Source organism: Gilbertella persicaria, assembly GCF_025201335.1.
Source record: "Gilbertella persicaria strain CBS 190.32 chromosome Unknown B0P05scaffold_4, whole genome shotgun sequence".
NCBI classification, from domain to species: Eukaryota; Fungi; Mucoromycota; class Mucoromycetes; order Mucorales; family Choanephoraceae; genus Gilbertella; species Gilbertella persicaria.
Genome location: NW_026251965.1, coordinates 337627 through 363537, shown reverse-complemented (window position 1 = coordinate 363537; position 25911 = coordinate 337627). Strand labels below are relative to the sequence as shown.

The window sequence follows — 25911 nt, the reverse complement described above, 5'->3', positions numbered from 1 at the left end:
ACAAACAAAAAAGAAAAGCACATGACCTCCCAATAAGCTCATGCTCATAAGGCACTAGATATAAATATGCTAAATCTAAGTGTCAATGTTCTTCAGTCAAATCGTTCAAGTCCTAGACTGAACAGTTAGCTTCAAGATGAGCTTAAATGCTTATGTATTGAAAGAATCATTCAATAATACTTGTGTTTTCCAAGCATTGGGTTCATTTTAATTTATGCAAAAAGCAGGCTTGTACTACTGATATAGTGTATGATAAACATACTTGTCAGTCAGAGGGATTTATGTTTCTCTTTTCTTTTCATCGAATCTTTTTTTAATAAGTAAGAACTACTTTAAACGAACCGAAAGCGAATGTTAATTCTCTATGTACAAGGGAAGATGACACATAAACCAAAGCTTTAACCTTGCGATGACTCTGTGATATTTTGGTGTTGAAAATGTCAGAACATGTTCCAGTCGTGAATGTCAATCCTAGAGATAGGTGACTCCTTTCTTTTTCTTTTGCTTTCTCTAGTACACTTTAGAAATATCAGATCGAAATTTTCTTTGTCTTCAAAAAGAAAAGTCCTATGCTGAGCAACAAAAGATAACCGGCCAGTTTAGCTGCTGGATTTTATATGGATTGAAATACAGCGTCTCTCTATTTTTAAATCCTGATTTCTTTGGGTATGTAATTAATTACGAATAAAGCCAATATACTGCTGTTTTAGCTACTGATATACACATAAATAGATTAAATCAAGAAACCAGATTAACAGATAAAAATAGTGATTGTCGTTTATGTCTTACACACTTATTGCGATGTTCCGGTAAGTACAACGTTAGACAATTGAATTTTTTTTTTTTCAAAAGATATGCCAGGGTATATCTATTTATTTGTTTACACCACCCTATGTGTGTGTGTGTGCCCATGTATCTATGTAAAGAGAAGAAGAAAAAAAAAACTGAGACTTCATACAACTTATATGGACATGATGCATTATAGAGTTTCTTTAAAATAGGAAACCCTTTATCACATGAATATGATTACATCCTTTCTTACGTGTAAACTCCGAAGAAGCAGGTCAAAAAAAGGGAGAACAATAAAGACTATGAGTTAGAGATATATGAGGTAGTCTTTTTCATAAGTAATGAGTTTATATGTATGGATATGTCTATATAGGATACGTATCTGCTTATGCATTTTATCTCTGTGTGTGAAATTACTGGTGTATTAAAAACTGTAAACAATACATACGCGAATTTACGTCACAATAATTAAAAATCATAAGGTTTAATCCTAGAAATTTTTTTCTCTTTTTTCTCTTTCTTTCTTTCTTAAATCTCATTTTTTTATAACATGTCTGAAAACACATTAAGCCCTCACGTCCAAGCTGCTATTGACTGTGCTGTTGGTAGTAAAGTAATTGATGTCTATGCCTATCTTGAAAACTGTAAGCAATCCGTAACGGAAGAATCAAATCAAAAGGAAGAAGCCCCTGTTACTCAAGAAGTTGCTGAGCACAAGGAAGAAGTTCTTGAAGAACTCCAAGAAACTGTGCCTCAAATAGATGCTGTTGCTGAAGACGAAACCAAGGAAGAAGCTATTGATCAAAAGGAACAGGTCCTTGAAGAACTTGAAGAAACTGTTCCCGAGGTTGCTCCTGCCGCTCAAAATAATGTCCAGGAAGAAGTCGCCGCTGCTGAACCCAAGCCTCTTGCTGTTGATTTGAATGACGCCATTCAACACGCTATTCGTTCTGCTGTTGGTGCACCTGTTGTCAATGTCCATGATTATTTGGAAAAGACAAACAATAAATCTAGCATCATTGAAGAAACCGTCGAAAAGGTTGAAAAGGTACAGGAGAAGGTGAAGGAAGAGGTTGTTGAGGCAAAATATCACATTGAAGAAAAGATCCATGCTCGCGAACCTGAGCACGAAGAAGATGCTGTTGAAGCAAAAGAAGAAGTTGTTGAAGAAGTGAAAAAATCCGTGCCTGAGACTGCTCCTATTGTCGAAGATTCAGTCAAAGAAGAAGCCATTGATGCTAAGCATGATCTCGTTGAAGAAATCAAAGAAACTGTTCCTGAAGCTGCTGCTGTTGATGATCAAGAAGCTAAGGAAGAGGTTTTGGAAGAAATCAAGGAAACCGTTCCTGAGGTTGCCGCTGTTGATGATCAAGAAGCTAAGGAGGAAGTTTTGGAAGAAATCAAAGAAACCGTCCCCGAAGTACCACCCGTTGCTGAAGACCAAGTTAAGGAAGAAGCTTTTGATGCCAAGGAGGAAGTTGTTGAAAGATCAGTTCCCACCGCTGCTGAGATTAAGCCTCTTTCTGTTGATTTGCAGGCTGCTATTAAATACTGTATCAAGACTGTGGTTGGTTTCCGTGCTATTGATGTCTACAGCTATCTTGAACGTGTCAACAAAGAAAAGACACCTGCTTCCACTGTTCAAGAAGTCAAGTCCCAAGCTCAAAATTTAGCTCAAACAGTCAAGTCTGCTGTGACTGAAAGCAACGCTGCCTCAGTGAATGACGTCAAGGAAGAAGCCTTCAAATTAACCGAATCTGTCAAGACTGCTGCTGTTACCGTTGGTGCTGCTGCCACTGCTGGTGCTGCCTCTCTTGTTGCCTCTAAAAATGATGAAGAGACAAAGGAGTCTAGTCCTATTGAAGCTAATGCCGCTGACGTCACTCGTGAAGCACAAGCTGAAGCTAAACCTAAGGTAGAAGAAGCCAAGTCTGTCGTGGTTGAAAATGCTCAAGCTGCCAAGGAGGTTGTCAATGCTACTATTGAAGAAGCAAACAAACAAGCTCCCGTCATTCAACAAAAGATCGATGATAAGGCTGAAGGAGTCAAGCAAACTGTTGCTGATAACATTCAAGCTACCAAGGAAGTTGCCAATGCTACCTTTGAGGAAGCTAACAAGCAAGCTCCTGTCATTCAAAAGAGCATCGACGATAAGGTGGACCAAACCAAACAAGCTGTTGCTGACAATGTCCAATCTGCTAAGGAAGTTGTGAATGCTACTGTTGAAGAAGCTCACAAACAAGCTCCTGTCATCCAAAAGAGCATTGACGACAAGGTGGATCAAGCTAAGCAAACTGTGGCTGACAATGTTCAAGTTGTTAAAGATACTACCAATGCCACTATTGAAGAAGCTCACAAGCAAGCTCCTGTCATTCAAAAGAGTATTGACGACAACTTGAAGGCCGCTCAAGACAAGGCCAAGGAAGTCCAACAAGAAATTCCTGCTGTTAAGGAAGAAGTCAAGCAATCCGTTTCTGATGCTTCTCAACAAGCCGCAGAGACTGATAACCTCAAGAAGCCCGAACCTGCTGTTGCTGTTCCTGTTGCCTCAAGCGAAGTCAACCCTGTTGCTCCTGCTGCCCCCATTGCTGTTGCTCCCATTGCCGCTCCTGCTTCTGCTGGCCCCACTGTTAACACTACAGCAATTCCTGAAGCTCATGTTCCCGAACAAAGATCTTCATCTCCCAAATCTTCCAAGTCTTCTGAAGATAAGGGTAGCAAGTGTCTCATCATGTAAATGAAAATAAGTATACAATTTGAATATCTCTCTTTTATATATATATATATATGTACAAATACATATCCATACCAAAAATAACACAAAAAAAAGGCAACCTACATCCACTTTGTAGTAGAAGATTTGCAAACAAAACATAAAAAAATTATATATAATACTTTCACAAGTTTTTTCGTTCACTCCAAAGAAATAAAAAATTGTACAGTTTAAAAATAATTTATCACATAATTTATCTCTTGTTGTAATGAATGGGATTCAATCGCATGCTCGCAACAAACGTGAAGAGACCAACCATACCCAAGAGACTAACCAGCTAACATAAGCACGTACTCCTAAAGGTAGCCATTCCATCATAATGGATCTTAAAAGTGATGAATTGAATGTTAACACAGAATGATGGGGTTACAAACCTTGACCAAATGTAGCCAGCTACAGTGGGATTTAGTGTTCTCATAGCTGCATTACAACGTATATAAACAGTTGAATGATCAAAGCTTTACTATCTCTTACATTGAGAAAATTCATTCACAAAGCCCAAGGTGTTATAGTTCGAGACAGAATTATTAAGCAAAATGACAGCTGTGGTGATGGCAATTGTCTGCGCCAACGTTTTGATAGTCAAGCACATCACTAATACAGTCCACACCCAGAATTTAGTGTCATATCCTGAAAGATGAGGTACTTGATATAACAATCGACATAAGCCTTGAGCCAAGAATACAAAAGCACCAGCAAACAATGCTTTTTGAAACAAACGAAGCAAGCCAAAAAGATCAACGAGATGATGAAGCAAATAGACTTGAATAAAAGCATTACCAGGCCTGCGTAAGAAAGGATGGTTCCGATTTCTCTCGAATCGAAACCAAGACCTCCTGCTTCTTTAGGTGTAGCTGACCAGGTCGGAAGCAACTCTGAATAAAATCAGAAGCCAAATCTATTTATATCCATACATACCATCAAAATAAAGCATTTCAAATGAAACAGCTGCATACAAAATGCTGATAGCCAATATTTCTGGCAAAAGAATGTTTGATAACTTGCGTTTCGACTTTTGGCTGGAAAATGTTTGGTACTCCTCATGCTGCTCTGCTAACAAAGGTTGTTCATCTTCTAGTGTCTTTTTCAATTCAAGCGTCTCTTTCATGGAAAAGAATCCCATTAGCCAGCAAACAGTAGAGAGACAAGTGGCAAGGAAACAAGGTAAAAAATAAGGATATTCTATCAAGAATCGAGTCATGTATCCCATCTTACCAAACACACTGGGATACTTTGATACTGGATTCGACAGATATCCTAGTTAACATGTTAAATCAAACCACAAGCCTGAATTCACAATACCTCCTAAAGCAGCACCCACAATACTACCCAAGCCAAATGTAACTTGTAGTAGTGAGAATGCTCTTGTTTTTTATCTGCAGGATGATTCTGAGTTAACTCTGTTATCATGCTTTTCAATGCACTGATGTTTCCATTCTATAAATATGCATTTTTGTCATCATGTCATTCTCCTTTTTTTTTTTTTGTATATTACAAATAAACCTGAGAATATTTTTGTGGCTAATGCCCAAGCAAATGATTTTGATAGACCGAACAATAAAACTCCAATGGATGTCGAACCAAGTCCCATTAAAACGACTGGTTTACGACCAATTCGGTCTGATAATAATCCCCATGGCATGCCTAACGCATTGTCAAAAAAAAATTACTTGTTTTTTTCTTTACCTGAAAAAAAATTGTGCAAGTGCAAAAGCGGAAGTGATCAAACTTGCATAATAACCAATATGCAGCTCGTCTGTCAATCTAAAGTCACGTATCATCTAAATGAATTCCATTCCATATAAGAGCTTACACATAAATAAAAGGTGCACGTATGCTGAACGAAACAGGCTCCTAAAAAAATTGATTATTTTCTTGTTTTTGAAGCAAGTATACTTTCTGCAAATCGACAAGCACATATCAGAAATAGTTGCTTTTTAGGCAATTGCAAATCTGCCATAAAAAAGCAATTAAAAGAATGGAAAGAAAGGAAACAGAAAGAGAGAAAGAGAGAGAGAGAGATAGCTTATCGTCTAGTACTGTATTACATAGCTTTTTGTTCCTGATAGATAGAAAAACTCTGACGTATTATTTAAAGTAGCCGGGCTTTCTTCCAATTGGTTACAGAATTGAAAGTTTCTTGGAGTGATGCAAACAAACAACTTACGATGTGTGCATAAAAGTCTAAATTGCTTTATTTACATTGTATGATACATATGTACAAAGTGATGAAAGAAAAGTGTTTACAACAGCTGAAGACGGAGTTTGGTCATCTTATGCTTTTGCTTTAAGCACCAACTTGCTACTGTGCCATGTCGATTACTCAAGTCAGGACTGTCTTGTCTACAACGCCTTGTTTGAACTCGGCTTCTTCTTTTTAGTTTACATTTGGTATTGATAGGTGATGTATTCATTGGTGAAGGAAGTGGCTCTTTAGAAAAGTAGTCTTGATTATTCAATTGCAGTTGCTGTTGCTGAATATTAAAATGTTCTATAAATTTCGAATGCATATATACAAAGAAAAAATTAAGAGGGAAAAGAAATGAACTAATGTTACCATAACGCAATCCTTTTTATGCTAAATACAATTTAGGAAAATGACTATTTAAAGACGCATAAAGCTAAAGGGAAGGGAGGTGGGGCTTAAAATTTCACAAAATGATAAACCAATCGTTTTTAATTTAAACCCCACATGGCGGGCAGCTTGATGGATTAAACTTTCTTATTTAAAAGGCCTATTACGCATGAATCCAATAGACATTGGGTTTTCTTCCGCTTTTCCTCGAACAACTCATTTCCTTTTTTTAAAAGAAAAAAAATCGTCCAGGAGACCAAAATTTAAGAGCAGTATGAGCCTACAGTTTACGATGTTAGAAATAAAAATTAAACTCTGAAGCACTCTGCCCACTCCAGAAAAAAAGAGGCCATTTCTGCATAAACATGTTGTGTTTGAAAATATAGCTGTAACAAGTGTTTCAACAGGCTTTGCATTATGCAACCTCTTACTCAATTTAGTCCATGCTGTTCTTTCTTGATACAAATAAATCATTTACATAAATTTGATAAATTACTAGTTTCATTATGATCAACTGATGAAATAATTTGAGACATAATTTTTCATTCCTCTACAAAAGGATAGCTACAGCTACACTCACAAAGTCCATATGCTTATATAGAAATTACCTCTTTTTGATATAAACACTGGAGTGAATGGTGTATTTCCTATTCACAAAATGTTTCTTAACATGATAAAGGAACCTTTAAGACTTCTCAGCATCTCGAAACTATCCGGATCAAGAAATGGCTGCCGGTGTTTAAAGAAGTGGAAAAGAAAAAAGTTGTACTTATTGTAAAGGACATGCCTCAAACGAAAGTATCACGAAAGAAACTTTTCAAATAGAAATATATGAATATCGTCTTAGACTTTTATTATAGTATAAATTAAGCTTTCTTTAGATGCACATCTTCTAGTCTACAAAAATCAGTTGCAAACTATCATTTGCCTGAGAAATCAAATCACAAAACAGTTTGATATGTTCCTAACCGAGAAACAAGTAAAAATGATGTTTTTATTTTTATATGTAGTCATTTTAGTAATAAAATTGCTTTGTTCCAATTCTCTCTGTTAGAAAGTTTATGTTTATATATGTACTTTGAAGCATAGCTCACGTTAAATTTATGCAAAATACAATTCGTATTTGAGAGCCGATGATTGGCTAAAAAGTGCCACATTGTTTACAAAAGGCACTGTATCTTTCTTTTTGTGTATCTGTGTAAGATGCACATTCATCTATGCGTGTACATAGCATTTTGTATTTTGAAATGTTGTTTTCTCTCTCTCTCTCTCTCTCTCTTTTTTTTTTTTTTTTTTTTTTTTCTGATATTTTTTCTTACTTTCTTATGTCTACCAGGCAAAGACCCCGTTACCGCTCAAACAACAATAGGGCAAGCATAGTTCCTTCATTATCAACCACAGTCAATACCGACACAGCACCTTTGTTCTTACCTTCCATCGAGGAATCACTTCAGGACTGGCTTTCAAGGAGCATACCACCAGAATCACCTTCTTTGTCGCTCGATATGTGTCGATGTTGTGGGCACAATGATTGCGAATATTTTGAGACAATTTCAAGCACAATGCGGAAACTAGAAAGTGACGCTCGTTTAGCTGCTGGTAATTCTCTTCCCTCCTTTTTGCATTTTCTCCTTTCAAACCTATACCACTCCTGAATACTAACAAAAAAAAATTACATCATGATCTATAGTGATTGGACAAAGCTTGTTACAAAAGCATGAACAGTACGTTACTGAGTCAAATGAAATCAAGCATGAACTTGAACAAAAGGTATAATGACACACATTTCCATAGTATATTCAATACACTAGGTGGAATCATTACAAGACAAAATACGCGAACTAGAACAATCATTAACAGAATCAGAATACTTGAAACAAGAATACCTAGAAGAGAAAACCAAGTTGATTTGGGAATGTCAACGAACACAAAAAGTAAGTGTACATTTTGACATGCTTGAATCTTAAACCATATTTCTTTATAGTCATTGGAAGAAACAACAGCTGATTTAGATCAAAGCAACAGTCGATGTTTACAGCTCGGATCAGAATTAAAGTCAAAAATAGGCGAAATTGAAAAACTACGAGTGTTTAAATTGATGGCAAGACAAGCAGATGTCAGGGAAGAGACTTTAAGGACAAAAGTAAATAAACAAACAAATCCAATTTCGTATAAATTAAATTCAGTGCCTGTAGTTGGAAGACTTGAAGCAAGAATTGGCTGTCTCGAGAAAAGCAGAACTCACATTGGAAAACAAACACAAGAAATTGAAAGCGAAATACGGTAATCATACATATGATGAGAGAAACGCATGCTCTAACATAGCATAGAGTCCATGTGTGCGTCTTTTGAGAAACTCAAGACGGATCAGAAAGCAATGGGAATGGCAGACGATCATCAGATAGATTTAGTTTGGCTTAGAGAATCAAATGAAAAGCTGCGAAAAGACGTATTGAAGGTAAGCAGAGGATGATGTCTATCGACAATTAACTCTTGAATATGTCCGTTGATTTGCAGCTTACATATGCTTTACTCTCGCCTAATGCTGCAGCTGATTTGCAGATAACCAATAGCAATCAAAATCACCTTATCGAGCTTATAAAAGAATTAGCATCAGCGAACAATAAATTGAAAACAGATTTACTTGACTGCAGTGACTTATTAATGGAGTGTCGCAGTGATTTACACCGACAAGACCAAGAAGAGATGGACGAAGAAGACGGACAGTTGAAAAAGACTCTCTTTAATCATATAAACAACAAGGACGATGCTGCCTATCTGAGTACTTCAGCACCACAGTCAAATGAAGAAACAGTGCCGCGACTAAGACGAACAGAGTCCAAAAGATCTAAAAAAAAAGATGAAACTGTGCAACCAAACGAAGCATTGAAAAACAATCCTGTCATTCACCATCATTATCATTACTACATGAAGAACAAAATTATGGCTGAAAAAGGAAAACTCAATACAAAAAAATCCTTTACTGACGAGGCAAGTAAACTTCTTCAAAGCATCATTGTATGATAACCTACCCTATAGGATTTAGCCATCTCGCCTTCTTCTTCGTCCTCGTCCACTAAAGTTATTGACTCAAGTTCGCCGTTTCGTCAACTGTATCACCAAGTCACTATTGTGTTGCAGCGATTACAACAGACCGATATTCGAGCATTAAATAGACGCCTAAGGCGAGCATTTGATATATTTGAATTGAGCAGTATGAGTAATTCAATCATCGAAAACATTGTGACAGACATCGATAGTCTCAAATCTCAGTTCTCGTGGATTGAAGACAAGTCTGTTGTAAAACAAGAGCGATGGATACAAGATATCTCTATGATCGAGTTTTTTCCTATCATGGGACTAGTGCAGGAAATGTTGAAGGAGATTGGGCAGCTGAGGAGCACAATGAATGATCTCCAAGTAGAGTATGTAAAAAAGATTGAAGAAAGTGACGTTCGGTTTGAAGAAGAACTGCTGAGAAAACAACAACAACAACAACAACAACAACAACAGAGAGATAAGTCCCCCAGTCCATTTACTTGGTTTACAAGCATATTTGGTCGTCGTCATCAGGAACTAGACAAGCGAAAAGTACAATTATCTCAGTCACAAGACTCTCTTCATGCACGCTTTCTTGCTGCAGCCAATGCAAGTGATATCAGTATTCATTCAGGACCTATTCATCCTCTTTCTAAGCCAAACACAACCACAATTACGATTCGCCGCAAAAAGAGTGACCTTCTCGACCGCCATGCGTCTAACCGGTCTCCTGCAATGGCTATTGGAGGATGTCATGAAAAGAAACCACGTCGTTCCACTGTCAATTTTGCACCCTCTTCACCTACAGGCAAACCAGCCTTCCCTATACTTTTAAGAGCTTCACAAAGTGCTGGTACGTCCAGAAAGTCACAACCTGCACTTGACTACGTCGTGAAAAGAAAAAGGTCAACGTTAGGCCTCAATTCTTCTACAGATTATGATTTAAGTTCTGATCTATCCAACACATTTACAACAAGTTGGTTAGGTAATAAATGAATCAGAAATGTCTTGTCTCAAGCGAATGAGGTACAGATGTGTATTTTATTATATATATATATATAATAGACAAATTGTTCAAATAAATTTTCCGGTTCAGGTCTTTGACATTGTGTAGTTCAAGACAACTGACCTTCTTGTCCAACCTAAAAGCAGTTGTCAAGTATACCAGACATTTTCAAGCTGATTTAGCTTTCCCTTGTTTCTATAGCGGGATTCACTTTTGACATGTCTTTATGAAGAAAAAAAAACCAGGAGTTCTGATGAACCATTCCCTCACTCATTTTCTTAGCCTCTTGGTAAACAATGACTACTTGGTTATTAATGAGATGCTGGTTGCATCATGGCTTCAAGTTTTGTACGACTATTTAAACTTTTTTTTTCTCGAGTTTTATACCGCAACAAAAAAGAATTGTCATTGGAGAAAGGACTTGTTTTACCAATGCATTTTGATTCGTTACCAGATATACCGGATGATACTTGTTATCATTGACTCGAATCATCTATCGAAACTCTTTAAAAATGCCATGGATAGCATGAGTGCACAACCTGAATTAAAGGAACCATCTTAAGAAGGAGGAAGGGGTGGACTCCTCTTTCAACACTGTAAATAAGCCTTGATCGCTAAACGACGCCCATTTAAACTTTTAAATAACCGCCATAAAGAACAAAAGAAGGAGTTCAAAAAGAGTGAAGGGAGGGGAGAAAAGCCGATTTATTCGATTTTTTCTCTTTTCTTTCTTTCTCACTTTTTCCTATTAAAAAAAAAAAAAGAACACATGTCAACTGCCCTTCCTTCTACTGCTGGTACACCACAACCAACAGGTCTACATAACCAAGTGCCAGCAAGTCCTGCTCAAGCCTTTGCTCAAGCACAAATACAACAACAACAACTCCAAGCCCAAAGTTTATTTAGACAAAAACAACTTATGGCTCAAAAGCAACAACAGTTGCAACAACTTCAACACCAGCAACAACAACAACAACAACATCTTTTTCATCAGCCTCATTTATTGCAGCAACAAAAACAACAGCAGTTGCAATATCTTCAACAACAACAGCACTTGCAACAACAACAGCAAATGCATATTGCCCAACAACAACAGCAGCAACAGCAATTATTGCAACAACAACAGCAACAACAACAGCAACAACAACATCAGCAACAGCAACAGCAACAACAGCAACAGCAACAGCAACAACAGCAACAACAACATCAGCAGCAGCAGCAACAACAGCAACAACAATTGCAGCAACATCAATTGTTACATCACCAACAACAACAGTTGCTACAGCAACAGTCACATCCACCACCTGTTCATACATCACAAAGAACACCTCAACTACAACAACAAACGCCTCGATCAGTCAACATGCACTCATCTACACCTATCATGACTTCACAGGGTTCTCCTGCGCCTATGCTGCCTTCTAAACTCAATACTTCAACCATGATAGCTGCTGCACCAAGGTAATAATAATAACAATAATAAAAAATAGGTTACATGATCAACTGATATATACCTCTGATAGTCAATCAAGTGGCCAAGCTGTTCTTCGTCTACTTCAATTCGCTGAACAACTCAGTCCAGGCGAGAAAGAGGTACATTTTTTTTTAGCGTGTTCTTGATTTCGGAGAAACTAACCACGGCTTTTACTTAGGCTGAAAATCGATCGTTTTGGGACAATTTTGTAGATACCTTTTTCACAAGTTCAAGTGTATACAAGCTTGGATTATTAAATACTGTAGATAATGAACAAAAAGCTTTTGGTAAGAAATGAATGACAAAGAAAGTTTTTACTCAAGTGTCACAGAGATCAATCATCCCCTTTTAGCACAGTACTTTCATACTCAGTACCTGTGTGGTATTAAATCGATTCAACTCACCTTGGAGAAAACAATGGAGTATATTTTACCTGGGGGAGTGATGCATGTTGAATGTCCTCGAGCAAGTATTATCTACAGGTTCAAGAATGGCACTCTGGTCATTTCCACAGGTTCATTATGGGCTCAATTTGTCATGACGCCTGATGGAGTGTGGAAAATGGGCCATATGGATTTCTTATGTGAACAAAGAGAAGAGTTTGTGATTCGATCCAGCATAAGAACAGAGCCTATTCCTAACACAAAAAGAAGATACCACCGCATCAATCTGTTATACCTGAATCACCTATCAATCAATGGGGTGTTCCTTCTCGTATCTATCATATTTTACAGGTAAATACACAAGTACTATATGTGTATATATATATTGCTAAACAAGTAGTAGATGTCTGATATTGCTCCTAGAGCAGGTGAAGTTATATTCCATTCACTTGTGTCAGGATCTACACCTAAAGAAAGTTTAGGTGCTATTGCATTTGATAAACAATCGATAAAGACAGAAAATGAAGACAAGTCTCAACAGATGGATACACCTATTGTAGGCATGATGGCAGCACATTCTCCTATTGTCAAGACACAGACAGGTCGACCTCAACAACCCTTTATGCCCTTACAACAACAAGCTGCTCTGAGGCAACAACAGCAAGCCGCTTTCCAGTTTCATCAACAGCAACAGATACAATTCCATCAGCAACAGATGCAAGGACCCCCACACCAAGTCATCCATTGTCATACCAGCAGCCATACCCTTCTCAATTTACTCCACAAAGCCCAGTCTCACGTAAGTTATGGTTCAATACAAATATTTTTCTCATTTCTATTATGATAGGCAAACGAAATAGTACTGCTAGTGATGTGAAATCACCTGTTGCAAGAAAAAGAAATGCAACAGGAACACCAAGAAAATAATTTTTTTTTTATCTTTTGTACAGCTTTTTTTTTTTATATATATCTCAAGGAAAAAAAAAAAAAGAAGTATATATCAACCTATCCCTGTCTTGATAACATATTCTCTTGTATAAACTCATGAATGGTTCTGTTAAAGAAGAAAGAGTCTTGTATGTAGTAAAATAAATTAAGAAACTAAAGCAAGCGACTGTTAAAAATCTATTTTTTTTTCTTTTTTTTTTTTTTTTTATTCATCATGAAGACAACAACAAATGGACAAAAACAACCTGTTCAACCAAGGGATGCACGTATTGTTTCCCTTATTCTTCAATCACTAGGTGTTGAGGATTATGACCCAAAAGTAGTTCATCAACTATTAGAATTTGCTCATAGTAAAAAAAAAAAAAAAGAACATATGTCGATGAACATAAGACTAATCTAAAGCTTGTTTTATAGGATATACGTCAGACGTATTTCAAGACTCCCTTGTCTATGCTGAACATGCCAATAAAAACGAAATTGACTTGGACGATATTCAACTTGCTATTCAAGGACGCGTCAACCATTCATTCACAACACCACCACCTAAAGAAGTAAGCCAACTTGATCTTTTTGTCTATATGCTTATCTCTATACTAGTTCTTGCTTGAACTTGCTCAAGAAAAAAACAAACAACCATTGCCTTTAATTCCAGAGAAATACGGTATTCGATTACCAGCAGATAAACATTGTTTAACAGGCATTAATTTCTCTATTGTACCTGATGTAAGCTCAAGATATGATGATAATGATGATGAATAAGTAGTTTATAGGCACCACCGCCCCCTAAGCCTAGCTTAGAAAGAAATCCTAGTATGATGGATACACAAGAAACAACAACAACAACAACAATAGAACAAGAACCAATGAAACGTGGAAGAGATGCCATGGAAGACGATGATTATGATTTTTAATATAGTGTAAATAAATAATTATTTTTCAGGGTAATCGATAAAACCCTCACAGTTGCCGTTGTCCAAGACATCTGTGATTTCATAGTTGCTTGTGCCTCTAACATAAAAGTTAAGGCCTACTTCAGACAAACTACCACTGATACAGTCTAGTTTGGGTTCAGCACCAAAAGCACTCTTGATAGCACTACGGATAGTATCAGCATCGTAAGAGCCACCAGGAGTAACACCGTTCAAGCTATTAAACTGATAAGTCGTCTGTAAGTGTGTAAATAACTCTTACTTGAGAGCACCGTAAAGATCATATTGGTCACGAAGATCAAGTGCTTTCTACCATATCAATGTCAGTTTATGTCTATAGGTATGTATAATTACTTTAAAGTAGTCAACCACATCGTCGTATTGCTCATAAGATGAACCATAACAAGTAGGACGAAGTGTACTGACACAAGTGCCATGTTTAGTCCATTCATGAGACCAGAACCTAACAGACAAGATAAGTAAACATAGATGAGTTTCATCATCTTACCTGTTATTATCGCCCGTGTTACTAGGCCAGTAAGTAAGCATACGGTTGTAGAGAGCACTGTCCTTCGAGCGAATGACACTAGCAATGGCGCTTGAGCTTCTGCTTGAGTCACAGCCACTGGAAGGACCATAGGCACCAGAACTATTGCATATAAGTTTTTCATGTATTATCTCTATGTATTTACCAAGTATCAGGCCATAAACCTAAGGTAAAAAAAGTTTAGAAATAAAAAAAAAAAAAGATGGATTATGCACTTACCATGAAGTGTGAATTCATCAGAAGGACCATATCCAGGAGCCCATTGTTGGGTAAGGACAACCAGACCATAAGTAGGTGAACAACAGGCATCTACAGTACCAGATACATGACAAGACAAGGCATTGGCTAACCTATGTGTAAGTCTATCATGAAAATCACCCATCAAATGTACTTACCACTACAACTAGCAGCTGCTCGAACACCAGCAAGAAGACCAAAAGCAGTAAGGACAGACAAGGAAAGCTTCATAGTAAAAAAAAAAAAAGATAATACTAATAATAATAATATAAAAGTGCCTAGGATGCAAAGGATATTTATATAGATGTGTGTATTTGACAAGGTAATACCTTTGTCCTTATCTTGATGCAGTGCTACAATCCATGTACGCATGCTAAAACAAAGAAATCACATTTGAGCAAATGGAATACACGAATAACAACCTGTGTTTTTCTCATGTTGATCAAAGTTAATGTTACTCAGATCGAATCAAAACATCAATTTGTATAGTTGTCGTCTTTAGATAGGGTCTTATCAATTGACATTGAATAAATATGTGTTACTTATTTTATTATGTCAAACATGAATAGTGTCCCATTGTAACTAATAAAGGGTGAAATTACTTTATTTAACAAAGTCATGCTTAAACACAAAATGCATAAAAAAAAAAGCTTATTTTTTTTAAGGGCAGTTTTATGAGTGAGAAAGAGAGGGTCTATTTACAAAAAAGAAAGGGGGAGAGAAAAGGGGGGATATAATTTAAACTTGTTGTGTGGTATCTTTTCTCTTCTTCTTGACAATAACGACTTTCTTTTTTGTATGCGTTGACTCTTCTTGCTCTAGAAATGCGGATCGATCATTTTGGTCATAAGCTGGACAAGGGAGTAAAGTGGGACCTGCTACTGTCAAGACAGCACCCACAGCTACGGCGACAAACAAATTGTTGGTAATACGTTGCTTTTGTGAGTGATTCAAGTGTCGCGCTTTAGTCCACATTGAATTCAAGTAGTGTAAGTAGGTTGAATCGTTTTGAGTTGAAAGATGTCGAAAAAAAAATAAATAAAAAAAATTTATTTTGTTTATGATGGCCTGGCACATTTGGAACATCACCATATAAGGAACACTTTCATTGGATTTGATGACGTCAAGCCTGATTTCGCACATCCTTATATCGCCCCACTTTAAGTAACATCGACCAAGTTTGTGGCTTTTGTTCAGTGAATTTCTAAAATAGTTAACAAAAGTGCATTTGTCGAGAGCGCGTTAAATAAACATTCCATTTCAAAAATCATTCAATCTTATTAAAAAATATCCAATAGTATTATTATGAAGAAGTACTAACCATTGCCTATAACCGCTGTAATTTATACCATCAAGAACTGCAAGGAAGAGACTGAAAACTCTGAAGCAGTTTTTGGTGTCAAATGGGTTTACAGAAGACGTGTCACCAAGAAATACAAAGGACTATGTCTGCCATAGATCTTGAGAAAAGTAAATAAGGCTGACACTGTGAAAGGCAGTGCCAATGGCCAGACTAGAGAGACTTGCAAAAAAAAAAGCAAGGAAATCAAGGTATTTTATTGATTTTTAGTTCTCAAAGCAGTATAATCATGCAATTGGTCAATTTAAAGATTTCCAACATCTTTCTCTACTTAAAAGCACCAAATTTTTAATTGAGGATAGATTGCTACAGAAAGAGAGGCGCCAGAATTTCCATCCAGAGACTGTATCCAAAAGGACTACTAACAAAGCATTTCAAGATTGCTCTTGAATGTGGGCAGAATGGGCCTTGAAGAAAGAAGAAGAAGAAGAGAAATGGATGCTGAAGCCATTAACGATAATGCCTTGGCGTTAATGGTGGCATTAGAAAGACCAAGATGCTACAGTGTTGCCTCCTTTACCACAGAAGAGGTAAAATACAAGATTGCCGTAGAGAAGGATGTCATAACAGGCTGTTCTTGTGCTGATTTTCAATGGAACCAAACATCTTGCAAGCACATGCATCTCTTGAAACGGGTCGAGCCTACCATTATTATCTACCCTAATATGCAAAATCGTCAGGAATGCATTCGATAGTAATACTCGGATTATGCTTACAATTATTCTTATTAGTAGTTCCTTCTCATATACCTCAAAGGGTTCAAATTGCTGCTGAACAACCCTATAAAGCTAGTTTTTTAACCACTTCTGGTTTAGGCTCTCAGCTTGTTTCTGATGGTTCTGAGAATGTGAAAGCAGCGTTCAATACCTACTTAGATGATCCTCACAAACAAATAGATCTTTCCAAATCTTGTCTTAGCTACAGTATTTCTACTTCAAATTCAGACGATGTTAAATTTTTTTTGGACGAATCAAAATTATTTTTCAGATGTTTAGCTTACCTTTTTTGGACGAAGTAAAAAAAGAAATTAGACAAATGAAAATTTAGTTACGGAAAACGATTGTTATGTTAAATTCAAAAGTAGGTACCTGCATTAAATAACCAAAGCGTTAACCTTGGTGGATAGTTTCGGTATATTTTTCTGCAAAATATTGCTGGTCTTCGACCAGTTTCTCGTAAGCTTTCAACTATCTTCTTAAAGTTCAGCACTGCGGCCAAGTCCCGGTTCCAGAGTTTTCTTCTTTGTTTTTCGCCGTTATCAAGACATTTAAGATTTTGACATCTAATAATCCAGTGGTTATAGTCATTAATAGCTCCATTCCACAATTATTATTATCGTCTACCTTAATAAACCGTGACATTCAACAGTTGGTGCATCGGCTCTTTTGTATGGGCGAGGGTTGACAACAGTCTTGAATGTCTCCAGTTCGCTTTCGCAAGTAGGGCAATATGAGGACGTTTTAAACTCGTCGATTAAAAGAACAGTAAATCCTGCCTTCTTCAACATTTTGATTGGGCCTTTACTTCTTGTGGGCTCCTGGAATTTCGTATTCGGAGCAGACCAATTACCTATCACTAAAATCGAGTTTTTCCCAAACTTTAGCTTTAGCCGTTGAACCAAATTGGCATCATTTTGATCGTGATAGAGCTTGCTGTTGAATTTTATCTTTCTGAAAGGTAACAGTCGCAACTTTTCTAATTGTGTGCTTGCTTTGTGTTTTAACCCATTATCTTCATTACTTAAGGACATGTTACTAATCAGTGCATTTAGTGAGTTTTTTGTTGTTGCAGTCAGACGCTGTGCGATGTGCTTTTGTTTTAACATGATTTCCAAATAAGTCGCATACAAATTCAAATCAGTAGTGGTGCTAGTAGTGTCTTTCGGTTGCGGATAATATCCTCGAAAATTTATAACAAACAAATCTCCATAGTATAAACATCCTCGTCGTATTGAGAATTCCGTGACAGATCCAGGGAAATATGATTCATTGATCGTCATTGTTTCATTTCCATAATATCTCGTTAATACATGTGTGACAGAGGCTCTGGTTTTGATGTAATCCCTAAATTTTGTAATGTCTACTAAAGAAGATACGGTTTTAGACAAAATGAGTTGGGCGATTTTTACTGACTCTGGCGTATTTTGTTTGCTTAATATTTTGTTATGTCTAGTCAGCTTATTTCTAGTGATTTTTGTATATTTTAGAATTTGGGGCTTCTCCTTCGTACTTGACTCTTGCATGCAAAACATAAGGTCTCGTCTTCCAGGGTCAATTAAAACGTATTTGCCTTGGTTTTCCTTCAGTGTAGCAGGTAGTATATTTTCGACATACTCCTCGTCGATAGTATCTGTCTTCTTATTATTCATTCTTGGCTGCTTTTTACCCGTGGTGATATTCTGTTTTAACACCGAAGCACAAATACCATCAGTTTCAATGGTACCCTGAAATCGTAGAGATTTATTAAGTCCTTGAGGTTTGAATGATTTCTTGTTTAAATTAACGACGTTGCTCCAAATCTCAAACTTTTGTTCCGCCTTGAAGGAAGTTTTCTGCTTCAGTATGTGATGATGAACTATTTTGGAATCCAGAGTAATGTAGGATGGTATAAACGATGTTTTGATTGGAAAACAATTAAATGTTTTAGCTGCTTCAGTTTCCAGAAGTTTAGCAATCTTGTAGAAAGCATTGAAATGCTTTTCTGGGTGAGCTTTAACATCATAATAGATAGAATTCTTTTCGAATTTGTAGTTGTTTGGGTAAGTTTATAGTAAGTCCCTTACAGATGATAATGCTTTTTCATCCAGGACGTCCGAAGAAGGAATTTCTTTTTTTGATACAGCGAATTTCATTCTGTTAAGGAGTTCAAATACTTCTTTTCGGCGAGCTTCTTTTATAGCTTGTTTCGTGGCATTTACAGCTTTCATACGATGATCGAGACTGAGTAACTTTTTTTCTTTTTTAGAAAGCATGTTCAATAACATACGCAATCTGTTACCAAAATGTGCCTTGATATTATTGTGGTAAGCCGTATTAATTTTAGTACATTCGTACAATGCGAGCTGTTGCGCGTATTTTATCTCAAACGGAGTATATTGAGCATCTTCAAAATACGATGATTTGTGACGAGATATCAATTCACGATAGATAGCGGTTCTATCTTTTACCTTTCCAGGAACATTACGACGAATGATCAGAGCCAGAAACACCTCTACGAAAAACTCCTTTGTTACAAAATCTGCCAAGCTGAAGTCAATGCTATTCTTTAGCTCCTCCAAAAATATGTATTTTGAGAAACTATAAGTATGTAAAACTAGTATATTGACATTGTCGACTAAATCGTATAAAGGTCGTACATGATCCTGATTCCAAATATTTTGAATAGTCGTTTTGATTGTGATCACTTGTTTAATTTGTTCAGAAACTGGGGAGCTTGAATTGGCAACATTTGAATTGGAGGAGCTTGATTCAGCAACTAAAGAGTTTGATTCAACTACTGAAGAACTTGGTTTGACTGCTGAAGAGCTTGGTTTGACTGCTGAAGAGCTGGGGTTGATTATTATGGAGCTTGAGCTAGTAGTAGCACTTGTATTAGAAGAGGTATGGACCACATTATTTTAGTCTTTTTATTTTCAGAACTATACGGCGTGTTTTCTTTACGTATATGAAAAGTTAGATTAGACCTGTACATAAAGGTCATGTAATAAGACGTACTAGTTCTTTTTCTATACATAATCGGTTGGAAATCTTCATCTGAATTATCTTCAGTAACTTCTTGTTCGGTTTCTTCTGTTGTATCAGAAAAAGTGTGGTCAATGGGATTTCATCTATTTACTATAATATTCGACTTTATCAGTATTGATTCCACGACCATTATCAGACTGTTTTCCACTTCTTTTCATCATTTTTTTCAATTTTTTACGTATTTGGAATATAATAGATAGTATTGGCTAGAAGAAAGCTATTACACTATATAGTATATAATTGAAAGAAATGAAAAAAAAATGGATTTTTTGGTTATTTTATTCATTGCCACCAAATCAGAATATAGTAAATATGAGCTTTGACGTGACATGTTAAATATACATTCTTTTCTCTCGAAAAAACTTTTTATAACTTATGTAAGGTCACAACATCACATATAAAGCACACTCTTAAGTATGTGTTATCTTTTGAATATCCCAAATCGATGATGTATTACTAACAATTCAATAAAGTTGTCTTAAATTAGGAAATATGTATATAGAATCAACTGTTTTCTGAACAAGTCAGTAATAACTGAATGTACACGTACGGTTGTATAAAGAGGTTTTTTATAATGCCCATTAGGATAGGCACGAGAGCGTTATTTTTTTTTTGGACAGCAGAAATAAAAATATCATAAATATTCTTAACAGCGTTGACATGTCGAATCAGACTAAAATCCTGTATTGCAAGTGTATATGACACTGCATGTATAGCACTGAACTATATGTCAACCATTCTTCACTTGTTGTTTGCTACAAAAAAGCTCTTGAAAATATACTGTATAAGCATTTTGTTTCAGTAATTTAAAAAAAACCATCAAAAAACGAAATAGTTATCTTGAGCATCCACAATTAGAACCGAGATGTTAACGCCACATGTAACACAAGAAGCATATTATGCGAATATATACGTTTGGACTATGACATCAATAGCAGGCCACAACAGCTCTCAAGATGACTAAGATGCCTAGAAAAGCGCCATCAGCAACACCTTTGGTTTAATGATGAGTAAATTCCTTTTCAAGAATAACAGTCACTCAAGCCAATGTCATCTTTTTTTTTGTGGTGGAGTATTTACGTAAAGCTTCGAATATTGGAACTCATAAAAAAAAAATACAATAATGCATTTTTCTTTCTTTTACATTATTTTATTATGGCACATACATTAGATACACTTGTTGAGAAATGGCTGTCTCTTGACAAAGTAAGTTTGAGTTGGTGTCTATGCTTCTTAATACTCACAAAAAAAGAACCAAGACACTCGTCAAGAAATCATTCAGCTTCAAAAAGAAAACAATGTTCAGGAACTTGAAAAGCGCTTATCGACTTATATTGAGTTTGGAACTGCAGGTACAATCCATTCAGTCATATGAATGTGTTTATACTGAGACTAGGATAGGTTTGCGTGCTCGAATGGAAGCTGGTTTCTCGAGAATGAATGACTTGACAGTTCTCCAAGCTTCTCAGGGCCTTGCTGTCTATATCGAAAACAACGTAAAAGACGCAAAGGTTCGAGGTGTTGTTGTAGGACATGATCATCGTCATCATTCTTCTGATTTTGCTCGTTTAACAGCTGCTGCCTTTTTGCAACGTGGTATCAAAGTCTGGTTCTATAAGGATTTAGTTCATACACCTCTTGTGGTAAATCTAGTTTTTTTCTTCTCACACGATGATGTTCTAATTGACAAATAGCCTTACACAATCAAGAAATTAAAAGCTGCTGCTGGTGTCATGATCACTGCTTCTCATGTAAGTCAACCCATTTTACGGCAAAAAAAAAAAACCATTAAAGTAACCCTATTCAATTTTAGAACCCTAAAGACGATAATGGTTATAAAGTGTACTGGGAAAATGCCTGTCAAATCATTCCTCCTCATGATGAAGGCATTGCAGCTTCTATTCAACAACACCTGGAGCCTTGGGGATGGGAATACAACCTAGTCGATACCAGTGACCTTGTCAGTGACCCCACGGATCTAGGTGTGATCGATAGTTATTTCAACGAAGTACAAGCCCTCTGTCGAAACAAGGCAGACAATCAAGCCACACGCATCAAGTTTGTCTATACAGCCATGCACGGTGTAGGCACACCTTTTGCTGAACGCGCTTTCGGGTGCTTTGATCTGCCTGCGTTTGTGCCTGTTCAAGAACAAGTCCGTCCTGATCCTGACTTTCCCACGGTTGCCTTTCCTAATCCCGAAGAAGGCAAAGGTGCACTCACGTTAGCCATCCAAACAGCCGAACGTGTGGGTGGTCATATCATCTTGGCCAATGATCCTGATGCAGACCGTCTTGCGATTGCTGAAAAACAACCGGATGGCGAATGGATCATTTTCACAGGCAACCAAATCGGGTCTATCTTGGGCGCTGCTTCTTTTGAAAAAGCCATGACTGCTGGTCTTAAGCCAGACCAATTGGCCATGGTTGCAAGTACAGTGTCTTCCAAGTTTTTGGCTCGAATGGCACAGGTTGAAGGATTCACGTTTGAAGAGTCCTTGACTGGGTTCAAGTGGATTGGCAACACAGCCATGCGTCTTGAACAAGAAGGATTGAAGGTGGTATTTTCGTATGAAGAAGCTATTGGTTTTACCATTGGTGATATCGTCAAGGACAAAGATGGTGTGAGTGCCTTGGGTTTCTTTGCTGAATGGGCTGTGCAGCTGTATAAGCGTGGCTTGACAGCTTATCAATACTTGGAAGAACTCTATCAAAAGTATGGTTATTTTGTTTCGGAAAACTCTTATTTTATTTGTGACGATAAGCAAAAGATTGCCAAGATCTTTGAACGTATTCGTTTTGGTGATCAAAAACAAGCTGATGCAAGCTCCAAGGTAAGTGAGAAAAGAGGGACAATTGACTGGCATCCTAACACATGAACACGGTGATGGGTAGTATGGTTATAAGCTGGATTATCCTACTACTGTGGGTGGCTATAAAGTGACTGGTATCAGAGATTTGACAGTAGGCTATGATTCTTCTAAGCCTAACCATGAGCCTACGTTACCTGTCTCTTCTTCTTCTGAAATGATCACTTTTAGCTTGGAAAACAACACTGTTTTTACAATTCGTACAAGGTAAACCAGTTTAAACCAAATGGAAGAATTAACACTATCTGTCTTTCTAGTGGTACTGAACCTAAAATCAAATACTATTCCGAATTGCGTGGAGAAAGTGAAGAACAAGCCAAGATAGATCTTCACCGTGTTGTAGAAGCTATTGGTGATGAATTGATGGAATACCAAAAGAATGGTCTTGCTAAAAAGAAGCAAGACATTTAAAATTCCGCTGTATAAAAATAAAAAATATTTTTTTTTTGCTTTTCTTTTTCTTCATCGCCTATGTCAAGAAGGAAAAGAACAGTTGATACTGAAAGTAAAGAAACAAATTTGTTTTTCAGTAGTTAAGTTGTTTCTATAGACAATGCTAATAATAGAAAGAAAACAAAACCAAGTAAAAAAAAAAAAAATAGATCGTGTCTGTTTTTAACTTTTTGAATAGACACTGTAAAAAAAAAAAAAAAAATCGTGTCAAGAACTAAACATATATTAGAAGGAACCTATTGTCTATAGAGCCAACACACCACCTGTCACAGACCCTTCTGTTATATTACCTGTGAATGTTGATAAAGTGATCTATGGTTCATTTGAGATAGGAGCATGGTATTATTCACCTTATCCATTTGATTTTGGCAATCATATAGATCGACTTTATATATGTGAATACTGTTTAAAATACATGAATAAGGAAATACAGCTTATGAATCATAAAGTAGCTTGAAAGAAAGAAAGACGTTCAATTGACCATATTACATAGGCACAATGTAAAGCAAAGAAGCCACCTGGCAGAGTGATTTATGCTAATGATAAAAACAAAATTTATGAAATTGACGGTTATGAGCACAAATTATACTGTCAAAATTTGTGCTTATTAGCAAAACTTTTTTTGGACAACAAGACATTGTACTATGATACAGACGGATTCAAGTTCTATGTATTGACCGAACGCCATATCCAACATAAATCAATAGAGACCATGGTAGGCTATTTTTCCAAGGTAAAAAAAAAACAAAAATAAAAATAAAAAGCTTAGCATATCTCTATACTCATACAACATAGGAAAAAACATCCTACGATAATTATAATTTAGCATGTATTATGACATTACCTTCACATCAAAGAAAAGGCTATGGTAGACTATTGATAGAATTAAGTTATGAATTATCAAAACATGAAGGCAAAATCGGATCTCCTGAGAAACCTCTTTCTCCTCTAGGTCGATTAGGCTACCAGTCTTATTGGTCTTTTGCTATCGTGTCTACATTACTGCATCTTCGTGGTGATGTGACTATTGAAGAGATCTGTAAAGAAACATGCATTCATGAAGAAGATGTAGTAGACACACTATCCAAATTGAATTTACTCTGTTATCGCAAAATGGACAAAGGACACCAGCATATCTGCATTACAGATCAAATGCTACAAGACACATTAAGCCATGTTAAGCTGGATCGTGCATTGGATCCATCTCACATTCGTTGGAAATAAATTAAAACTACGCATCGAGTAAAAAAAAAGAAAAAGAAAAAAACAGATCCTAGTTCTTCCCTTCTTTTTTTTTATTGAATCCTAATGGCTTTTGGAAGAACACCTAATGTCGAATCATCGCCTGGAAAAGCACCTCAAAGAGGCAGCTTCCCTTTAGATCATGATGGTAATGAGATCCAGTCCAGATTCCCTTTTCTTATGACATGGGATAGGTGAATGTAAAAAGACCATGTTAGATTATGTCAAGTGTTTAAAACAAAACAAGAATAACAATGGCTTATGCAGACAGTTTTCAGAAGCTTATCTTCAGTGTCGTATGGACAAGTATGTTTGACACTATACGGTATTTTGACTAATGTCATGTAGAGGTTTAATGGATAAAGATGATATGGGTAATTTAGGATTTGCTGATTTGCACAAAGACTAGTATTTTGCAGTCTTGACAACATAGTCCATATAGAGAGCATAGCCAGAAGCAATAGGCTATTCAACGTAAGAAAAAAAAAAAGAAATCAAATAAAATTGTATTACCTGTCCAAGCATAGCCAAAAGATAGTCCAAGACCAAATTGTTTGTAGGATTCACACCTCTTGTTGTACAACGCAGCACTTGGCTGATAAAGTCTGTCATGATCATATATTCTCCAGCATAAAGTCCCTTGAGCAAAGACTGAGCACACTCTGAGCCTGTTTGAGGTGTGTTGGCACCCTCAATTTCCTTGGTGATTTCTGGTTTTGTTCTGTTCTCAATTTCAAATCCAGGGGATTCAATGCCACCGGGAAAGAAAATATGGACACCAATCTGGTATCGCTTGAGTTCATTACGCAAAGCGTCTGCTAATCCTCGAATGGCGTATTTGGTGGGTGAATAAGTGGTCCAACCTACAAAACTAAGCATACCCAACATGCTAGAGACAAACACAATCTTGCCATCCTTAATATCAGAGTCCCTCATGCGTTGAGCAGCTTGCTAATCATCCTAAGTTCCTTGTATATGTGTGCATGGTGCGACTTACATGAGCTACATAAGCTTGTCCAAGATAATTTAATGTGGTTAGTTTCTCAAAATCATCCATAGTATGGTCCAAAAAGTATTTAGGGAAAGAAGCGCCTATCTCATTAGCCATTGTCCCCTCCCCTTTTTTTTCTTTCTCTTACCTGCACAGGCACATACAAAGTCAGGGTTTCTGCCCATCTTGACATTAGCTTCATCAAAAGCACGTACAATATCTTGTTGGTTTGTCACATCAGCACTAATATAAATCACTTGTTGCTTTTCAGAAGCACGATGGGACTTGATCTCCTCAGCAGCAGCTTCTAATTCTTGAACTCTTCTCGCTACAATACAGACATCAGCACCTGCCTTTGCGAGTTCAATAGCCAATGACCTGCCGAGACCTGTACTTCCTCCCGTGATAAAACAGTGCTTACCAGCAGGCTTAAAAGGAATACGTGTCAATTTAGCATAAATAAGATCACCTAATACAGCCAAAGCAGTAGCAGCCCCAATAGCAATAAGCACAGAGGTCCAACTTGCCATCATGATTAAAATGCTTAAAAAAA

The 25911-nt window shown here is 36.7% G+C and overlaps 13 protein-coding genes across 13 annotated transcripts; 8 read left to right on the top strand and 5 right to left on the bottom strand.

The window, feature by feature from the left end:
- The first annotated feature begins 1261 nt into the window (after window positions 1-1261).
- On the top strand, window positions 1262-3730 carry B0P05DRAFT_503436 (uncharacterized protein). Its single transcript, XM_051575478.1, has 4 exons — window positions 1262-1537; window positions 1694-2080; window positions 2174-2722; window positions 2909-3730. The coding sequence occupies exons 1-4, from the start codon at window positions 1340-1342 to the stop codon at window positions 3524-3526; spliced, it is 1752 nt and encodes a 583-aa protein (XP_051438736.1). The 5' UTR covers window positions 1262-1339; the 3' UTR covers window positions 3527-3730.
- Window positions 3731-3781: 51 nt separating this feature from the next.
- B0P05DRAFT_583537 (major facilitator superfamily domain-containing protein) lies at window positions 3782-5204 on the bottom strand (the record flags this gene model as incomplete). The annotated part of the gene is made up of 7 exons (XM_051582252.1): window positions 3782-3887; window positions 3937-3982; window positions 4037-4324; window positions 4390-4437; window positions 4481-4819; window positions 4865-4906; window positions 5066-5204. The coding sequence occupies 7 exons, from the start codon at window positions 5202-5204 to the stop codon at window positions 3782-3784; spliced, it is 1008 nt and encodes a 335-aa protein (XP_051438735.1).
- Window positions 5205-7429: 2225 nt separating this feature from the next.
- On the top strand, window positions 7430-10279 carry B0P05DRAFT_593834 (uncharacterized protein). The gene is made up of 8 exons (XM_051583058.1): window positions 7430-7736; window positions 7828-7907; window positions 7949-8071; window positions 8122-8280; window positions 8333-8420; window positions 8468-8595; window positions 8655-9155; window positions 9177-10279. Exons 1-8 carry the CDS (start codon window positions 7463-7465, stop codon window positions 10170-10172), a joined length of 2349 nt encoding a protein of 782 aa, XP_051438734.1. The 5' UTR covers window positions 7430-7462; the 3' UTR covers window positions 10173-10279.
- A 672-nt stretch (window positions 10280-10951) lies between these two features.
- Window positions 10952-12916, top strand: B0P05DRAFT_583535 (LIM-domain binding protein-domain-containing protein; the record flags this gene model as incomplete). Its single annotated transcript, XM_051582251.1, has 7 exons — window positions 10952-11643; window positions 11706-11775; window positions 11835-11943; window positions 11988-12259; window positions 12307-12390; window positions 12443-12838; window positions 12887-12916. 7 exons carry the CDS (start codon window positions 10952-10954, stop codon window positions 12914-12916), a joined length of 1653 nt encoding a protein of 550 aa, XP_051438733.1.
- A 285-nt stretch (window positions 12917-13201) lies between these two features.
- On the top strand, window positions 13202-13898 carry B0P05DRAFT_462435 (transcription initiation factor IID, 31kD subunit-domain-containing protein; the record flags this gene model as incomplete). Its single annotated transcript, XM_051574118.1, has 4 exons — window positions 13202-13337; window positions 13402-13538; window positions 13585-13710; window positions 13758-13898. The coding sequence occupies 4 exons, from the start codon at window positions 13202-13204 to the stop codon at window positions 13896-13898; spliced, it is 540 nt and encodes a 179-aa protein (XP_051438732.1).
- Window positions 13807-14950, bottom strand: B0P05DRAFT_525586 (RNase Rh precursor). Its single transcript, XM_051576331.1, has 7 exons — window positions 14859-14950; window positions 14683-14808; window positions 14609-14627; window positions 14425-14565; window positions 14271-14379; window positions 14179-14225; window positions 13807-14133 (listed from the first exon to the last, which is right to left on the bottom strand). Exons 1-7 carry the CDS (start codon window positions 14929-14931, stop codon window positions 13917-13919), a joined length of 732 nt encoding a protein of 243 aa, XP_051438731.1. The 5' UTR covers window positions 14932-14950; the 3' UTR covers window positions 13807-13916.
- Window positions 14951-15204: 254 nt separating this feature from the next.
- B0P05DRAFT_222461 (uncharacterized protein) lies at window positions 15205-15944 on the bottom strand. Its single transcript, XM_051573262.1, has one exon. It carries the CDS (start codon window positions 15841-15843, stop codon window positions 15439-15441), a length of 405 nt encoding a protein of 134 aa, XP_051438730.1. The 5' UTR covers window positions 15844-15944; the 3' UTR covers window positions 15205-15438.
- Window positions 15945-16390: 446 nt separating this feature from the next.
- Window positions 16391-16878, top strand: B0P05DRAFT_525581 (uncharacterized protein). Its single transcript, XM_051576330.1, has one exon. The coding sequence runs from the start codon at window positions 16462-16464 to the stop codon at window positions 16753-16755; it is 294 nt and encodes a 97-aa protein (XP_051438729.1). The 5' UTR covers window positions 16391-16461; the 3' UTR covers window positions 16756-16878.
- Window positions 16879-17399: 521 nt separating this feature from the next.
- Window positions 17400-19964, bottom strand: B0P05DRAFT_622307 (uncharacterized protein; the record flags this gene model as incomplete). Its single annotated transcript, XM_051583445.1, has 5 exons — window positions 17400-18794; window positions 18843-19644; window positions 19668-19713; window positions 19774-19848; window positions 19895-19964. The coding sequence occupies 5 exons, from the start codon at window positions 19962-19964 to the stop codon at window positions 17400-17402; spliced, it is 2388 nt and encodes a 795-aa protein (XP_051438728.1).
- A 908-nt stretch (window positions 19965-20872) lies between these two features.
- B0P05DRAFT_525567 (Phosphoglucomutase/phosphomannomutase) lies at window positions 20873-23142 on the top strand. Its single transcript, XM_051576329.1, has 6 exons — window positions 20873-21155; window positions 21205-21446; window positions 21498-21554; window positions 21617-22636; window positions 22698-22879; window positions 22930-23142. Exons 2-6 carry the CDS (start codon window positions 21219-21221, stop codon window positions 23081-23083), a joined length of 1641 nt encoding a protein of 546 aa, XP_051438727.1. The 5' UTR covers window positions 20873-21155; window positions 21205-21218; the 3' UTR covers window positions 23084-23142.
- B0P05DRAFT_525560 (acyl-CoA N-acyltransferase) lies at window positions 23143-24416 on the top strand (the record flags this gene model as incomplete). Its single annotated transcript, XM_051576328.1, has 6 exons — window positions 23143-23177; window positions 23223-23255; window positions 23304-23308; window positions 23355-23573; window positions 23619-23858; window positions 23921-24416. Coding segments are annotated over 6 exons (961 nt in total), but the record flags the coding sequence as incomplete, so codon positions are not given.
- Window positions 24417-24899, top strand: B0P05DRAFT_525556 (uncharacterized protein). Its single transcript, XM_051576327.1, has 3 exons — window positions 24417-24515; window positions 24562-24673; window positions 24716-24899. Exons 1-3 carry the CDS (start codon window positions 24434-24436, stop codon window positions 24774-24776), a joined length of 255 nt encoding a protein of 84 aa, XP_051438725.1. The 5' UTR covers window positions 24417-24433; the 3' UTR covers window positions 24777-24899.
- On the bottom strand, window positions 24417-25911 carry B0P05DRAFT_525553 (uncharacterized protein). The gene is made up of 4 exons (XM_051576326.1): window positions 25507-25911; window positions 25365-25459; window positions 24881-25318; window positions 24417-24832 (listed from the first exon to the last, which is right to left on the bottom strand). Exons 1-4 carry the CDS (start codon window positions 25889-25891, stop codon window positions 24773-24775), a joined length of 978 nt encoding a protein of 325 aa, XP_051438724.1. The 5' UTR covers window positions 25892-25911; the 3' UTR covers window positions 24417-24772.

What these genes read in the sequence shown, in the direction of transcription:
- B0P05DRAFT_503436 (XM_051575478.1), top strand. Translation starts at nt 1,340, where the DNA reads ATGTCTGAAAACACATTAAGCCCTCACGTCCAAGCTGCTATTGACTGT. An exon ending in TTGAAGAACTCCAAGAAACT is followed by an intron (nt 1,538 to 1,693) that starts GTGCCTCAAATA and finishes GCTGAACCCAAG; the next exon opens with CCTCTTGCTGTTGATTTGAA. An exon ending in CTGTTCCTGAAGCTGCTGCT is followed by an intron (nt 2,081 to 2,173) that starts GTTGATGATCAA and finishes GAAGCTAAGGAG; the next exon opens with GAAGTTTTGGAAGAAATCAA.
- B0P05DRAFT_593834 (XM_051583058.1), top strand. Translation starts at nt 7,463, where the DNA reads ATGTCTACCAGGCAAAGACCCCGTTACCGCTCAAACAACAATAGGGCA. An exon ending in AGCATGAACTTGAACAAAAG is followed by an intron (nt 7,908 to 7,948) that starts GTATAATGACAC and finishes TCAATACACTAG; the next exon opens with GTGGAATCATTACAAGACAA. An exon ending in TGCGAAAAGACGTATTGAAG is followed by an intron (nt 8,596 to 8,654) that starts GTAAGCAGAGGA and finishes GTTGATTTGCAG; the next exon opens with CTTACATATGCTTTACTCTC.
- B0P05DRAFT_525586 (XM_051576331.1), bottom strand. Translation starts at nt 14,931, where the DNA reads ATGAAGCTTTCCTTGTCTGTCCTTACTGCTTTTGGTCTTCTTGCTGGT. An exon ending in AACACGGGCGATAATAACAG is followed by an intron (nt 14,380 to 14,424) that starts GTAAGATGATGA and finishes CTTGTCTGTTAG; the next exon opens with GTTCTGGTCTCATGAATGGA. An exon ending in GATCTTTACGGTGCTCTCAA is followed by an intron (nt 14,134 to 14,178) that starts GTAAGAGTTATT and finishes TCAGTTTAATAG; the next exon opens with CTTGAACGGTGTTACTCCTG.
- B0P05DRAFT_222461 (XM_051573262.1), bottom strand. Translation starts at nt 15,843, where the DNA reads ATGTGCGAAATCAGGCTTGACGTCATCAAATCCAATGAAAGTGTTCCT.
- B0P05DRAFT_525581 (XM_051576330.1), top strand. Translation starts at nt 16,462, where the DNA reads ATGGGCCTTGAAGAAAGAAGAAGAAGAAGAGAAATGGATGCTGAAGCC.
- B0P05DRAFT_525567 (XM_051576329.1), top strand. Translation starts at nt 21,219, where the DNA reads ATGGAAGCTGGTTTCTCGAGAATGAATGACTTGACAGTTCTCCAAGCT. An exon ending in TCATGATCACTGCTTCTCAT is followed by an intron (nt 21,555 to 21,616) that starts GTAAGTCAACCC and finishes ATTCAATTTTAG; the next exon opens with AACCCTAAAGACGATAATGG. An exon ending in AAGCTGATGCAAGCTCCAAG is followed by an intron (nt 22,637 to 22,697) that starts GTAAGTGAGAAA and finishes GGTGATGGGTAG; the next exon opens with TATGGTTATAAGCTGGATTA.
- B0P05DRAFT_525556 (XM_051576327.1), top strand. Translation starts at nt 24,434, where the DNA reads ATGGCTTTTGGAAGAACACCTAATGTCGAATCATCGCCTGGAAAAGCA. An exon ending in CTTCCCTTTAGATCATGATG is followed by an intron (nt 24,516 to 24,561) that starts GTAATGAGATCC and finishes GACATGGGATAG; the next exon opens with GTGAATGTAAAAAGACCATG. An exon ending in CTTCAGTGTCGTATGGACAA is followed by an intron (nt 24,674 to 24,715) that starts GTATGTTTGACA and finishes AATGTCATGTAG; the next exon opens with AGGTTTAATGGATAAAGATG.
- B0P05DRAFT_525553 (XM_051576326.1), bottom strand. Translation starts at nt 25,891, where the DNA reads ATGATGGCAAGTTGGACCTCTGTGCTTATTGCTATTGGGGCTGCTACT. An exon ending in CTTTGTATGTGCCTGTGCAG is followed by an intron (nt 25,460 to 25,506) that starts GTAAGAGAAAGA and finishes CTAATGAGATAG; the next exon opens with GCGCTTCTTTCCCTAAATAC. An exon ending in TTTTGGCTATGCTTGGACAG is followed by an intron (nt 24,833 to 24,880) that starts GTAATACAATTT and finishes TACGTTGAATAG; the next exon opens with CCTATTGCTTCTGGCTATGC.